The sequence below is a fragment of the Trachurus japonicus genome, chromosome 5 (genome assembly GCF_045865225.1).
Source record: "Trachurus japonicus isolate A0001 chromosome 5, Traja_1.0".
NCBI lineage: Eukaryota > Metazoa > Chordata > Actinopteri > Carangiformes > Carangidae > Trachurus > Trachurus japonicus.
Window position 1 is genome coordinate 3,494,007 of NC_140911.1, and position 16,252 is coordinate 3,510,258.

The following is a 16,252-nucleotide window of genomic DNA, read 5'->3' on the forward strand; positions in this document are numbered from 1 at the left end:
TGGCCCTCTCAAAATTTCCCAGAGGAAATTTTCTAGTTTCCTTCTGTTACAGCATTGTCGCAGCTCTGGTGGCGTTGTAGAGACTGTGTGAGTGAGTCTCAGGGTCTCAGAGCCACAACAAACGCGCTGCAGTATTTTGAATTTGACTGCAGTAACACTTTCAGCCACAGTCTCAGTCACAAACAGCTCCTTTAAAAAAAATCCCTCATTGACTCAGTGCATTGTTTCCTGCAGACAGACACTCACCCAGACGAGCAGCTGCGTCATCACCACGTCGGCCTGCTGACAGGCGGCGTGCAGCGCGGAGCCGGGCAGCCGCAGCGCCAGCAGCGACCGGCAGGACAGCGCCAGGCTGAGCGGAGCGTTCATGTCCTCCTTGGCGCAGTGGGCCAGCAGCAGCAGCAGCCGGGGGAGGTTGTGCTCCATCACCGCCAGCAGGAGACGGCCGGAGAGTGTGATGTCTGGGCCCTCGCCGGGCGTGGGCGGAGGCAGCGGCGCCACGAACAGTTTCTGCTCGTATTTGGCTCGAATCCAGGACTCGCGCTCCTCGCTGAAGCACAAAGAGACGGAGACACAGGGAGGAAAACAGACACAAGGGTTTGTTTTTGTTTTGTTTTTTACAGATGCAGCTCAGATCTACACACACACACACACACACACTGCTGCAACATGTCAGTTAAAGGGATAGTTCAACATTATGGCAGATTGGCCCATTGCCATAATCGCTATAATCGCTATAGTCATAGCAGTAGGTTCGTTACCTTTAATTGTCGGTGCAAGCTATTTTTAGAACGGCGGAGCAGAGCCGTGAGCTGCTCAGAGCTACGCTACGGAGGCTCATGGGATTTCTTGGTTTGGTTTGACCTGCACATTCACCACGCTATGAGACAATAACAGAACGTTACCAGCCAGAGTTGCATCAACCAGGGCAAAACTCTCAGGTGTTTCCTCAGGCAAGGACAACAGTTCAGTGTCAACAGATAAAACTTGATGGGATAAAAGGCAGGATCTGATGTCCTTGATTTTGGTTCTGAAGTGGTCTGCAAAGTTCTCACAAAGATCATCTGTTGGTGTCTTAAAAACGTTGTTAGAATTTGAATTAGCACCTGTTAAAATATCAAAAGTGGAGAAGAGGAACCGGGGGTTGTTTTTATTGATGGTGATGAGTTGTGAGAAATGGGAAATTCGTGCCTTTTTGACTGTATTATTATAAGTTTTGAGTTGTTGACGTAAAATCTCGTAATGAATTGTTAATTTACTTTTCCTCCATCTTCTCTCGGCACTCCTGCATTTTCTTTTCAGTTCATTGATTTCATTGTTTTTTTCTCCACGGGGGTGTTGGTTTTCTTTTTACTGTTTTTAGTTAAAAATGGAGCTACTGAGTCCAGAGTTGACTTCAGTCTGCTGTTAAAATTATCAACGATAAAATCACAAGGTGCAGGTAAAATTTCAGCAGGAGTGCTCTGTAAAATCTCCATAAAATTTGCAGCCACTTCAGAAGTAAGATAGCGCCTCCTCACCGTTCTCACTGGGGCGTCCTCTCGGTTAAAACGGGTGATGCTAATAAATACACAGTAATGGTCAGACACAGCCAGGTCGACAACAGAGGACACACCGATGGACAGGCCATGGGTTATGACCAGGTCCAGGGTGTGTCCTCTGTTGTGAGTCGGCTCTGAGACGTGCTGCTTAAAATCAAGACAACTTAAAAGATTTTAAAATTCTCTGGATATTGGATCCGAGATAACATCAACGCATAAATTAAAATCCTGCTAAAAGAGGTGTGAATAATAGATAAAAGTTCTGAAAATTCACTGATAAAAGAGCTAGAGTGATGGGGTGGTCTGTATACGGTAATGCATACGGTAATGCATATATGCATATACCAAGATGTATTTGTGGTTTTGAGAACCTTTGGTTTACATGTCCTCTCTCAAACACATTAGGAGAGGCTCCGTTTCTTATTTAATCTCAGAAGCACCAGGGTTATTATATTAAAGCAACACTATGTAGTTTCTCAGCTGTAAAATAATGTTTCTAAACGTATTTAAGTGGTTGAAAAACTGTTAATAAGATGAATCGGTTGCTGGATTGTTGATGGAGCCGATGCTGGTGCTGTGCCGGTACTGGTGCCAAGCAAAGAGGGTTTTGTATGTTACTGGAGCTCTAGAGGACCACGGTGGCGCTGCGTTCCTACCCGGTCAGGGAAGTTACAGAGTGCAGTTGCAGCCGGCGAGACCTCGCTGAAGCTGCAGCGGGGTCGCGATTCATCATATTAACTGTTTTTTCTACCACTTCAATGAGTTTAGAAACATTATTTTAAGGTTGAAAAACTACATAGTGTTGCTTTAAAAACTAAAACTAAAACTAGCAGTGAAAAAATAATTTAGTTAACTGAAATAAAAATGACAGCAGAGCAGATGTTGGCTGTCGCATAAGCAAGAAGAAAGTTAGCTCAGAGTGCGTTTTATGATTTGCTACAAATGACTAAAGTTGCAGGAAGAAAACAAAACACCACAGCCTGATGTGAGACTTATGGCCCTTTTCCACAAGCTCGGCTCAACTCGGCTCGGCTCTACTTGTTTTTTTCCTTTTCCACCAGCCTCTAGTACCTGGTACTTTTTTGGTACGACCAAAGACGGTTTATAAACCAAGACCTTCCATGAGGAGTCAGCTTCCTGTATGATGTCACGTGGGCTTCTGCACGGCCACGCCCCTTTAGGGAGACCAGAGGCAGCCTGGGGTGTATTGACTCCAATGGGACAATTTAACATGAACACCGATTATGGTCGATTCTTTCTCCCCACAATCACTTCAGTAAATTTTGGACTCATTTTTCACAAGCCACATCTCTTCTGAACAGTTTGACACGAAAATGGCAATTTTCAGACGGACACATCAGGAGAAAATCCACTTCGCTCAAGACCTGTCTTTGTCTCTACGACACACTCTCGCCAGATTTGGCACAGATCTCCTAGGCAACGTCAAACAAACGGCCACGAACTCCCGTGAAAGTGATTTAAATTATTTTCGTCATGCTAAATATGACTGTTAGTAGTGTAAATATTTAATGTTATCATAAGAAAATATAAACATCTCACTTTCATCTACCTACAAATTGTATAAATCCACACACACGTTCACAGACGAGGTGGGGTGACGGTTGGCCACGCCCATTTAGAGAGACAGGAAGTGTCACCGTTTCTATCATTGGAGCAGCCTCTCATGGAGTATCTTTCCGTATATTGAATATCTTTGGTACCGCCTCAGCCCGGGTTCCAAGCAAGCTGAGGCTTGTAAGTTCTTAAAGGGACAGTGTCCAAAAAACTTTGCTGTGTGGATTTCTACATTTCCGACCGGTTTGATGCACGGGACAGTGTTGTTCATCCCAACAAGTGTAACTCAGTATTCTGAATCACACTTTGTTGGGGTCCTTTAAATCTCATCCTGTCTGTCCTGCAGCATCTTTTCTCACCGTGTGGCGTCCGGAGCCGGTTTGCGGCGGCCCAGCGTGCGCGCCTCCCAGATGCTGTTGACCATGTGGTTGCCGATGGCGCGGAGAACCAGCGTCATCTCCCGCGGCAGGTCGTCCAGGTCCAGCGAGCGGACGCGCGTCAGGTGGGTCCCCAGGTTCCTGTGGATCCCCGAGCACTCGATGCAGATGAGAGCGCCGAGGTTCAGACTCGCCCACGTCGGGTCTTTGGAGAGAGAGAGAGAGAGAGAGAGAGTGGTCACATGAACGGTTCAGGACGAGCTGAGCTATGTGAGTTTATGGTTAAAAGAGTTTGGCCACGTTGTCACAACGTTGTTTTAAGGCCGGGCTGTGAGAAACATGTTTTCCCCTGAAACTGTGGTGCCTTTAATGTCCTACAACACATGTGTCAAACTCAAGGCCCACGGGTCAGATGTGGCCCGCCACGTCATTTTATGTGGCCCGCGAGTGCTTAATTATGTCCAGTTATCTTTGGCCCGCATGATAATATCTAATTATGGCCCGCCGGTATGTTGCACGTAGCTACCACTAAAACTACAAATCCCACAATGCACTGCCAGTGCACGTCTATCAGGGGGCCGCGAGGGCGAGTCCTTGTCCCACTTGTTCATCAGCACCAGCAACCTGATCCTCTGTTGTCAATTGAGAGGGTGATCGACGATGTGCTTTTTTTTTCTTGCCGTTATGAAACACACAGCAGACAGCGCGAGTGCAGCCGAACAGCAGAGTTCCTCTGACAGCTCCTCTGTGGAGCTGCAGGTGAACACTGGGCAACGCTGGAGAACACAGTACCGTACTTTTTTCTTTCTTTTTTTTTTAGCAGCGCCGTTGTTACAGGTGATGCACACGCAGACGTCCCTTTACGTTTGTCGTCTGACCGTCTGTCACTGGACTGCGCTGCATGACTGTCACATATGTCTAACTTCCTGCTAAGAAACGAATGACTGATATGACTGAAGGCACGAGTGTAAGTCTGCACGTGTCGTCAAGCCCCCATAAGTTGACACACAGAAGTAAAAAAAATATTAATCGATATTAACCAGTCAAAGTTCTTGATATTGGTTAATGGTTAATCATGTGCATCCCTAAATGACTATGGAAAGCTGCAGATAGAGCCATTAGAAATGAATGCAACTGATTTTTTTTTTTAATGATTATTGTTGTTTTATATGCAATAACTTACAAGCTTTATTAGTTTTAGGTTCAATATGTGCAAAAAGGTCATTTCAATAAGTTCTCAATAAACAACCATGTGGCCCTCGACTTGTACCATTTTTTTAAATTCTGGCCCGCGGCGTATTTGAGTTTGACACCCCTGTCCTGTCAGAGGAATATTCACCATTTCATCTATTTTGTTTGGTATACGTTTGGTTTAATTCTGGAGAACATGTGTGACACTTTTAGCTCATTACATTTCCTAAAAAGCTAAAAAGATTTCAGTTTCAGATTTCAGATTCCAGGAAAATCTTAATATTCTGTCATAGCTCTTTTCTCACATGAGACAGAACCACTGGTCTAGACAGTGATTCCTGTTTTGTCATTTGTCAGGGGGCGACACGTCATTTAGTAGAAAGAGCAACTAGATTTTAAAATATGTCAAATGCTGATTTATGATCCGAACCAGTGAAGTTTTATTCTTGTAACTCTCCAAAGCCGTGGATCCTGCTCTCAAACTGTAGCTTCATTCTGATTTTACAGCGAATGTCCAGAGAGAAAACAACAGGTTTGTCTGCAGCGATGATGACACATGTTCAAGGCTGAAGTGAGACACGATGGGAAATGTTCCAGAGACACGACACGAGTACCGAGACAAGAGAAGCTGTTAAGTGTGTGAGTGTGTGTGTGTGTGTGTGTGTGTGTTACTCACTCGGAGCGTCACAGTCGACACAGAAGTTGTTGCCCTTTGCGTTGCGGATCGCCTGCAGAGCCACGGCGTCACTCTGGCTGTTCCTGCGAGCCTGTAGAAAACACACACACACACACACAATATACAGTACATGGATTAAAAAAAGGAAACCCCAGCAGAGAGCTTCCCTCTGCGATATCAGCGCCGCTAACTGCTCTCATTACTAATAACAATGATTATCATTTTGCAGATCTCTGAGTGAAACGCTGAGCTGGATCTCTGTAATCACTGTAATGACCATTTAAAGCTGTAACATGAAGGGCTGCGGCTTCCCACCATTTATACTCTGCTGCTCTCACACAGGGAGCTGCTGGGTAAATCATTCACTACCATCACATTAGTGGGAATTTGCATTTTTAGAAATGATTGAACTAATTCAACAGCAGGACTCATGAAGGAGGAGGAAAGAGAGAGAGAAGCTACAGGTATGAACCAGTTAGAGACAAAAAACCTCGGATGGAAACACAGAACGACAGTCAAGATAAAGGAACTGGTGAAACTTCAAAATGAAAAGTAGGCTAAGTGTGTTTATTGATGTGAAGAAAAAAGGAACAACAATATCTTTGTCCTAAATGACAGCGTTTTATTTCTCTGAAAAGCTAAAGTGAACTCGGTGAGATCGACCCTCGGAGGCCTGAGGGTTCGAGTCAACATCGATGGTCACTTCAGGGCTGTACATCACCCACAATGCATTGCAATGGTGCAAAAACAGAAAACATCCGTGGGGTCGGCAGTGCCCTTGCTGAATCTCAAACACCGGTTGTTTGTTTACCACCAAAACAGAAGAAATTGATTGGAAGGGGCCAGTGAATATTCAATTAGACTTTAGCAGAGCAAACAATTCACATGTGTCAGTAGAAATATATAAGAACGAACTAGATCCGCAGCAATTAATCGATTAATCGCACAATAATCGATTATAGAAATTATAGATTTTTAAGGGTTAATTATCTGATTCCAGCTTCTTAAATGTGAATATTTCTGGTTCCTTTGTTCCTTTACGACAATAAACTGAGTCTCTCTTTGGTTTGTGGACAAAACAAGACATTTGAGGACGTCGTCTGGTGGTTTGAGAAACACTGATTGATGCTTTTAAACATTTTATTGACCAAACAACTGATCGATTAATCGTTTAAATAATCGACAGATTAATCGATAATGAAAATAATCGTTTGTTGCAGCCCGAATAAGAACTTATTTGTCACAAACAAACTTATGTCTTAAGAGATTTTTTATCTGACGTCTTATATTCATTTCTACTCAGTTGGTGCCTGTGTAGATGTGTAGTTTAATATGGCATTCTTTGTTTCTATGGACAGAGAGTATTGATGAGTATTATTAGAGTAGCTACTTATTGAATTTCCACCGTTAATCAGCCAGTCCGGCCCCCGCTTGTTTGTTTTTGTTTTTTTTAGCAGCCGTTCTGGTTGTGTGGCCGGTCCATCGCTGTCTGCAGGTGTTTCTTATTATAATAAGATGCAGTGCAGCGCTACACCTACAACATGTGGTCGACCTGTGATTGTCTGGGCTGTTTACGGTTCAGTTTATCTCTTTAAACTCCTCCCCCGCCCACGTTCCCTCTGCTCTCCGTGTGACGTGTTACCGAGGGCTGAGGGGAAACTCAGACTGCTGTTGGAACGCAGCCCAGGAGTTCACGACGTCCATTTGAAGCTGTGAGTTTTTATAACAATGAAAATATGCACTCTGCAAATATGCAAACTGTAGAGGGAGCTCCGTGGAGAAAAAAAGAAGTGACCTAACCAGACTTGCATAAAGCCCGTTATTAGTGAGTTTGTGTTTCTGACCGGCGATCGGTCGCCCCCGACTCGAGCACAGAAACCTGCACCAACACATTTGTTCGTTTGGCACTGATGCATTGATTGGTAACGATTGTTTCAGCTGCAGTTTTTCTTTAAGTGCTCAGGAGAGAAAACCAGGATGTAAATCCACAGCCAACAATAAGATCAGACAGCAGATAACGTCACTAGAAAAATTCACTTTACACTGCAGGAGACAAGAGTTCAGCTACGACCGCTGCAGCCTGAGGTACAGTATGGAAGTATGTAGCCTATGTACTGTAAGTATTTCCACTATTATGGTCTAGGATAGTTTATGCCTTTAGTCATATTTATGTGCATTCAAAGGGATAGCTCAACATTTTGGCAAATTGGCCCATTGCCATAATCCCTATAGTCATAGCAGTAGGTTCATTAATTGTCGGTGCAAGCTATTTTTAGAACGGCGGAGCAGAGCCATGAGCTGCTCAGAGCTACACTACGGAGGCTCATGGGATTTCTTGGTTTCCCTCATCAAACTGAGATAATAACAGAACGTTACCAGACAGAGTTGTTTTAGAAAAAAATATAAAAATAGCTTGCACCGACAAATAAAGGTAACGAACCTACTGCTATGACTATAGCAATGACTATTATGGCAATGGGCCAATTTGCCAAAATGTTGAACTATCCCTTTAATGGGAATTCATTTGCACACTAATGCATCAAGTTAAATCTCAGTTTTTGCAGTTTTACAAAACTAAAATATTGATTTTGACTGTTTTGTTTGCAGCTCAGGTCTCAATCTGCAAACACACACAGACACAATGATTTTATTAAACAAACTATTTATTCTGTGTGTGTATTTGTGTGTGCATGCCTCTGGCAACAACTACAGCCTTAAGAAGAAGTGTGTAGTGTTGCCTTGCAGCCGGCGTCGGGCGGAGCAGATGGAAGCTCAGACACAGACACACTTCCATGCCAACATGGCTGCTCCTGGTTTTGTGCGGCTCCGGCCCATTTGCATAAAAACAAACCTCAGGTGTTCGACTCAGAGCGGCGCAGCCAGGTAGCTGTGATACCATTAGAGTAGGCACATCTTGAGCTAATATAATATTCATTAATATTTAGTCTCTTGTGGATTAAATCATCACTGTCCTTTAGGGCACACACACACATATACACACACACACACACACACACACACACACACACAGATACAGATACTGGGAGAATATGATTGCAGGATACAGAAACTGTTTTTTATGACGGTATATGTGGGAGTAATCGATCGATATGATTTGTTTGCATATGTGTTGAAGGTATAAATCTATACAGACCTCGCCCACTTTATTCTAATCATGTGTTTCTCATGCAACACAACAGGAATGAGTTATTATATCTTCTATTATATTATATTCAAACAACCCTGCATGGACAGTTCCTACAAAAACAAGAGAAGAGAGAGTGTGTTGTGTTGTGTTGTGTTGTGTTGTGTTGTGTTGTGTTGTGTTGTGTTGTGTTGTGTTGTGTTGTGTTGTGTTGTGTTGTGTTGTGTTGTGTGTGTTTTTCTTGCCTTGTTCTTGCTGCTCTCACACAGCTGCAGACTGGCCAGGATCTGACTCTCGATGGCTTGGACCCAGGAATCCCTCTCCTCCACGCTCTGGGCTTCAAAGTGCCACGTCTGGCCGGTGCTCGACACGACGAGGAAGTCGAAGTTATCCTCATCTGACACGGAGGCAAAAACAAAAACAAAAAAACTTCAAAACATCAACACACCACAGAGAGTCGGTATTTTTTGAAGGGTTGAAGCACCGGTGAATTATTCAAACAGGAGGGTAATGAGGTTTGAAAACATCTGCAAACACCGCTCGAGTATTTTAGAGTTCATTTTATCCGTGCAACAACAAAAGCTTGACGTTGACCTTGATGTGATCATAGTTACCTGTCTTGCTTACGTTTCTTAAGCTACCAAAGCTTTTCAGTTTCCACATTTTGCGCTTGGCTGAATCGGACGATGTCGTGGTAAAAGCCCAAAAGAGACAGAGAGGAGACGATACACGTTACATATTACAAAAGGAAGCATTCAAGTTAGTTTTTTTCATATTTAAATATATCAGAATTAGGGATGTCACTACAATTAATCACGGTATTAAATGCCACAATTATTTAATTGTAAAGGTTCCTAAATACCGTCACTTTCCAAAAAAGATGATGTCGGAACCATGTCGGCAGATCAGCTCAACTCACACAGAATGTGAACAAAGTTACGTTCATTATGAACGATATGAATCGTCACCTGCGGGATAACCACCTTGCTTTGTACTCCAGAGTAAAGGTAAAGACACAGTAATGGGTTAAATTATGTTAATGTCAATTTACCTAACGTAACACTAAACTGGTAGGAATTTAAATGTTAGTGCCTCATTTGTAAGAAAAAAAAAAGATAAAAAAAAACTTCAACCATTTTAATACTTCAAACATTTCCTCTGAAGGAATAATAATTGGTCCTATATTAATAGATACTTTAAATAATTTGTTTATATAATTGGTAATGCAATTATATCTTGACTATATTTGATTTTACACATCCATAGTGTTGTAAAACTATTGAATATAATAATCGTAATAATCATAATTATTTCTCTGACAATAATCGTACCAAGAAAATCTATAATAGTGACATCCCTAATCAGATTTTTTTCTGTCTTGCTCACCGTCTGCTGGGCCGCCGGCTGCGTCTCCTTTCTGGTTCATGCTCTTCTTCCTGCGATGCTTCTTCCTGTCGGTCACCGGGGAGGCCGAGCCCACGTCTTTGGTGGAGGACGAGCTGGAGACGCCTTCCACTGCAGAGTCTGTGGCCAGAGAAAAGTCAACCCTGACAATTGACCTATGGCTAAGCCACGCCCCCAAACGCGATGAGCCAATCACAGTGCGCATAGCTAGCCCATACACTCGGACATTCTCTGCTTCCACGTCCATTGAAATGCATTGCAGTTAGTCAGTTTTCATTCGTTTTTATATGTTTTTTCGTGACATTTTAAGTTTAAAATGGTCAAACGGTGTGCATGGGGTACATGCAACTCCGACATTAGGTATCCCGAGAGGCTGGGCGACGGGGTGGATTTTTTTTACCTTTTCCCAAGCCACATCTCAACCGAGAGAAGTGTCTGCTCTGGATGAAGTTATGCAGTAGACCACAACACCAACTAAACGTGGATAAAATGAACAAGGATATCTACATCTGTTCTAAGTTAAGTCAACAACGTATTTGAGGCAACATATTGTCAGAGATGTTTAGATGTTAGCCAGCATCACAACTAAGCATAAAGCCCGCTAGCTTAATGCTAACGTATAATGTAAAACTCCATAGATAGGCTAACAGAAATTAGCCCGTCGCTATCGCCGTTTCGCGGCAACCGACAGCCATAGCAGTCAAGCTAAGTGAAGTTTTGGTGACTTCGAGATGATATTTAATCTTTATGTCTCCAAAAATCATCAATTGCCTCCTGTGAAATGTCTCCTACTGTGACAGTTTCCATAGCGCCTGTCACTTGACTGTTTGTCCGAGTGAGTGGAGGGGGCGGGGCTTAGCCAGAGGTCAATTCAATCTGGTGCACGATGATTTTTTTCTTTTTTAAACTACCATTCACACTCAGGGGTTTCACACCAGTCTGAAAAAGTGTCTGGTGACGATTTGAGCAAATGCAGAGTTTCAAGAAAAGTTAGAAAGCAGAACAAGAAAGAACAAGTTGTGTGAATTTTGCTTCGAGGCTCAATAAAGTAAAGTATTTCTTATCTTTGAACTCTGGGAAGAGATGGTCAAGGCTGAGTTCACTCCAACGCCAGACCAAATAATTAATAGACTTAAAAAAAAAACTGAAGAAGGATTACTGAGACGGCAAAAAAGCAAAAAATGTGAGCGGGACCCGTCTGCAGGGACAACGGCGCAGCCTTTGGTCCAATCCAGACCGGAAGTTGAGCTTTTTTCGTGTGTCTTATTCATTATATTATATATATTATTTACATAATATAATATATTAATTGCAAATTGATGAAAAGTTAACATTGTAACTGTGTTTTTTCTTCTTCTAATGATTAACTTCTCAGTTTCACATACTGTAAAGTCGTGTGAATGATTGTTAAAGTGTTTTAAATCTGACCACTTAATGCAAAATAAAGACAAACATCCTCCTCTCTTCTTTTATACGTATTCAGTTTTAATCTCCATAATCCACTTGGTTTAATATATATATACTTTTTTAAAATTATCACTTTATGGTGGATCGCAGACTTCAGGTAGATCTGATTACCGGTGAGGAGCAGCGAAAAATAAACACGGAGAAGATCAACTTCTGGTTGAGACTTAGGGTGTGGATTGGATTGGCCATAGATCTTTTACATTTATTCAGTTTTAATCTCTGCAATTTACTTGTTTAATATATATAAATTCTCGTTTTATGACGGATTGCAAACTTTTATTTCGGATGCAAACTCTAGGTAGATTACAATACCGGTATGGAGCGGCGAATAATATACACGAAGAAGACCAACGTCTGGTTTGGATTGGACCTATGGCGGCGCATTTGTCCCTGTAGACGGGTACTCTTGAAAAATGTTGCCATTGTTGTGTTTTACTTCCTCCTATGTACCACAGAGTAATGTCCTCCCAGTTTGGTTCCACTTAAAGGAGAATTCCGGTCATTTTGACCCCTAAATCGTTGTCCTGATGGTCACCCAGTGTTGGTTGGAGCAAAAAACGCGACTAAAATTGATGCAGGCAAACCGGAGTTACACCATGGCTACCCGGCGCTAGGGATAGCGACAACGCTAACCCATGGGGGCAATTCTTTCAACCACAACAAACACTCAGAAAACAATCAAATATCTCTGGTACAAGACTGGAATCCTTGGACACACCACTGAACTCATATAGTGTACAGTATAAACAGTATAAACTTTGTGTTTTTGCATGTAGCCACTCACCTCAGACAGCCGAACTCTGGAACATCCTGGAAAGACATTACTATCCGATCACAGAGCGCCTTCTCTCCCCGACACAGAAACAAACACTTTCTCCTCGTTGTGATGATTTCTTTACTAAAATAAACGGTGGAGCAGTGCAGTGGTAATGTCCAAAATATCTCAGACCTTTTATTGTTGTGGTTGATAGAATAGGCTATATGCCCAGCTGGCTAAAATCCAGGAAGTAGTGGTACTTCCTGGTTGGTACTGCCTGAATTTCAGCCAGCTCCTTTATTTCCTGTTGTACATGATTGGCCAAACTGATTAATCCCGGTGTGTCTGACCTCAAAACAATAATCAGACACACCTGGCTGGCTGAAATTCAGAAAGTACCAACCAGGAAGTACCACTACTTCCTGGTTTTTAGCCAGCTGGGCATATAGCCTATTGCCCCCATAGGTTAGCGTTGTGGCTATCCCTAGCGGCGTCTAGCCATGGTGTAACTCTGGTTTGCCTGCATCAATTTTACTCGCGTTTTTTTTTTTTTTGCTCCCCCCAACACTGGGTGACCATCAGGACAACAATTTAGGGGTCAACAATGACCGGAATTCTCTTTTAAACTGGTGTGAACGCTGCTGGTTCTCCAGAAAACACAGAAGTTCAGAGACTCCAGAACATGAACCAGAACCAGAACCCGAGCCGTGTGTGTCTGAAGCCGACCACTGAGGATCTCCACTCACCGACGCTCTGAGCGTGGTTGGACAGCGTGGACGGACATCGCTGGACTCCTCTGTTGCTCCTCAGGAAGAGAGCTCCGCCCAGTCCCTCCATCTCCTCCACCTGCAGCAGGCTGCTGGCGCTGACGGGGACTGGACACACCACAGCAACCAGACACTCAGTAACACTCAGAGTCATTAGAGCAAGGGGATAGTTCACCCAAAATTGAAATGTCACTCATTATCTACTCACCCTCATGTGGACTAAGAGCTGGGAGAAGTTTCAGAGTCCTCCGTGGCTTCTCTGAGTTACAGGGGGTCTCGGCGTAGCAGTGCATGTCCATATAACGGTTGCAAATGGATACCAACTGTCTTCGTAACAAAAAGACACACCAAAAAACATCCAAATACCTCCATGCTGCTCGTATGTAATGTCCCTCTTGTATTGAAGGCCCGAAATGTGAAATTAAATAAGTCTATATTTCAAGCTTGTTTTGTAGCGGAGGCTTCTCAAAGCTCCTCTTCCCGGTTTGTCCAAATTTGATGAACCGGGAAGAGGAGCTTCGAGAAGCACGGACATTACATACGAGCAGCATGGAGGTATTTGGATGTTTTTTGGTGTGTCTTTTTGTTACGAAGACAGTTGGTATCCATTTGCAACCGTCATATGGACATGCACTGCTACGCCGAGACCCCCTGTAACTCGAAGAAGCCACGGAGGACTCTGAAACTTCTCCCAGCCCTTATTAGTCGACATGAGGGTGAGGAGATAATAAGTGAAATTTCAATTTTGGGTGAACTATCCCTTTAAATATAAATCAGTGTTTCTGAGATTTTAAACAAATCCATCACCAAAGAAAAACACAAGACTCGCACAAAACTTGTAAAATCCCTGATGGTGCTGTTTTTGCAGAGGTTTTGTTTTGCATTCTCTTGCAACTTTTCTCTCTCTCTCTGGTTCAGAAGTCTTAAAATCCAGGGACCAGGACTCTGAGTCCCAAACTCTACTTTATTTTTTTCTTCTTCTTTTCTTTTCTTTTCTTTTAACTTCAGCAGCTCAGGGTCATCGAGTTCTGTTTCACCTGCAGCTTCACAAAGAAAAGAGCCGTCGTGCAGATTTCTTTCTCACTGTGCACGACGCTGTTAAACACCACAGTCAGGTGAAATATGAAATACATTTAATTACAGCTTCTCCATGGCTGCACAGGCAAGAAGCATAGAATCATATTGTGCAAGTGAAGTTTTAATTTGATACTATTCCTGATTCCTTTTCTGGTCCTCTTTCTCACTATGTTGTGTTTTGTTTTTGGTCCAGTCTTTGTCCTTTTCTATAAATGTTGATATGATAATTTGCATATTTATTATAAAGGCTATCATGTTGTTTATTAGTTGTTTATTGACTCCTTTATAGACATGGAGAGCTTGTGTCAGATTTGTCATGATCAAACTTCCAAAATCAAATCTGTGGTGTTGGAAAATAGTTTAACTTTGATGCTTAAAGGAATAGTTCACCAAAAAATGAAATTCAGTCATTAGTGGCTCACCCTCATGCTGATGAATACTCCGGAGTAGTTTTTTATTCCTCAAAGTGCATCTGGAGACCCGGGAGAGTCAATAGCACCCGACACAAAAACGTCCATAAAACTACACAAGAACCATTTAATATTCCACCACACTGCTCGTCCACTGCAATCCAAGAGTTTACTGGAAACAACCTCATTTAGGACATGTTTACAGCCTAAACAGTCCTGGATTGAATTTGCCTCTGGACTATCTCCCTTCAAGACACTTGGATTGCAGTGGACGAGCAGTGTGGAGGAATATTAAATGGTTGTTGTGTAGTTTTATGGACGTTTTTGTGTTGGGCGCTATTGACTCTCATATAAGGATTTCGTTGGACTAGGAACCGGCCTCCCGGGTCTCCAGATGCACTTTGAGGAATAAAAAACTACTCTGGAGTATTCATCAGCATGAGGGTGAGTCACTAATGACTGAATTTCATTTTTTGGTGAACTATTCCTTTAATGTCCAGATTAAACATCTGCACTAGCTGAAATTTTATGAATTGTATTTCTTTTATATGAGAGTGTGTGTGTGTATTTATGTGTGTACATATATATATATGCATATATATAGGTGATAGTTTGTATATGTGTATATATGTATAGGTATATTTTATTTTATACTTTATTTTACTCTTTTATATTATTGCTACATCTGTCTGCATTAGCTAAGCACTTTCTTTCAGAATGTTTGGAGCAGCTGACAGATGAATTTCCTTCGGGATTAATAAAGTATTTATCTATCTATCTATCTATCTATCTATCTATCTATCTATTGCATCTATCTAAAAAAAAAAAAAAATCTAAAAAATCAAAAAAAAAAATTTCCCCTCATCGTCTCAAGGAGTTCAGATAGAAACGCTGTCTGCCCCCTCACCTGGGCTCAGTCCCTCGGGTCCAGGGTCTTTGACTCGCCCGTTGAGGCCGAGCGGAGGCGCGGCTCGCGGCGGCCGCTTCCCCGGCACCTTGACGGTCACACGCAGCAGGTCCATCTCCTTCCCCGGCGTGTTGAGCATGTAGTCCTGCCAAAGCAAACAGCTGCCATGAACCGTCAGACACCAGCTGTCACATGCAGCCGCCCACTCTCTGCAGATTAGAAAGCTCTGGGGGACCGGTGATGAGAATAACAGCCTTATAAATAAACGGCGTTACTAACGGCGCTACTTTCTTCAGTAACGAGTAATCAAAAACGTTACTCTTTCTCCTGTTGTAACGCCGTGACCGTTTCTGACAATAAAATGCGCACGTCCACATAGATGCAAGTTATTAGTGGATCTATAGACATATATAACAACAACAACAACAACGGCTGATTAAAGTATCATATCTATAAAACTTAAGTTGATAAGTGTCTGTAGCATTGTCCCACACAACAATGCAGTGTAGTGGAGATAAGTGCACAATGTTAATAATAATGATTTGTTCTATTAAGTGTCAGTTTCATTCATTTAACATATTCAGTGTTGAGTTTCATTACATACAGTTGAATTTAAAAGTGTCATGAGGGGGTCCATGTAAAAATGACTATTTGCACTGCAAAAACTCAAAATCTTTCCAAGAATATTTGTCTTATTTCTTGTCAAAATGTCTCAATTTTAGTCAAAATTAATCTCTTTCCACTTTAAATAAGACTTAAAATAAGACTCATCAATCAAAATCTGCCAGTGAAAGGAAGTTTTTTGTGCTTGTAATAAGAAAGAAAAACTTGCTCCATTATCAGATTGTTCTACTTATTTCAAGTAAAAATAGGCTTGAAATAAGTAAAAAGTGTCTAAAAACAAGCTACTTTATGTGATGAGTCTTATTTTAAGTATAATTAGATTTGTTTTGACTAG

At 42.2% G+C, this 16,252-nt stretch overlaps 1 protein-coding gene across 1 annotated transcript in view; it reads right to left on the reverse strand.

Moving 5' to 3' along the window:
• Positions 1-16,252, reverse strand: part of LOC146986801 (arf-GAP with GTPase, ANK repeat and PH domain-containing protein 1-like) — a 46,834-nt gene that overhangs the window by 3,481 nt on the left and 27,101 nt on the right. Inside the window, exons 12-19 of the mRNA XM_085775677.1 lie at positions 15,295-15,439; positions 12,880-13,008; positions 9,892-10,029; positions 9,120-9,179; positions 8,751-8,902; positions 5,361-5,451; positions 3,476-3,698; positions 247-550 (exon numbers count right to left, since the gene is read on the reverse strand). Of these exons, the coding sequence (XP_085631803.1) occupies positions 247-550; positions 3,476-3,698; positions 5,361-5,451; positions 8,751-8,902; positions 9,120-9,179; positions 9,892-10,029; positions 12,880-13,008; positions 15,295-15,439 (1,242 nt within the window). The remainder of the gene's footprint in view (positions 1-246; positions 551-3,475; positions 3,699-5,360; positions 5,452-8,750; positions 8,903-9,119; positions 9,180-9,891; positions 10,030-12,879; positions 13,009-15,294; positions 15,440-16,252) is intronic.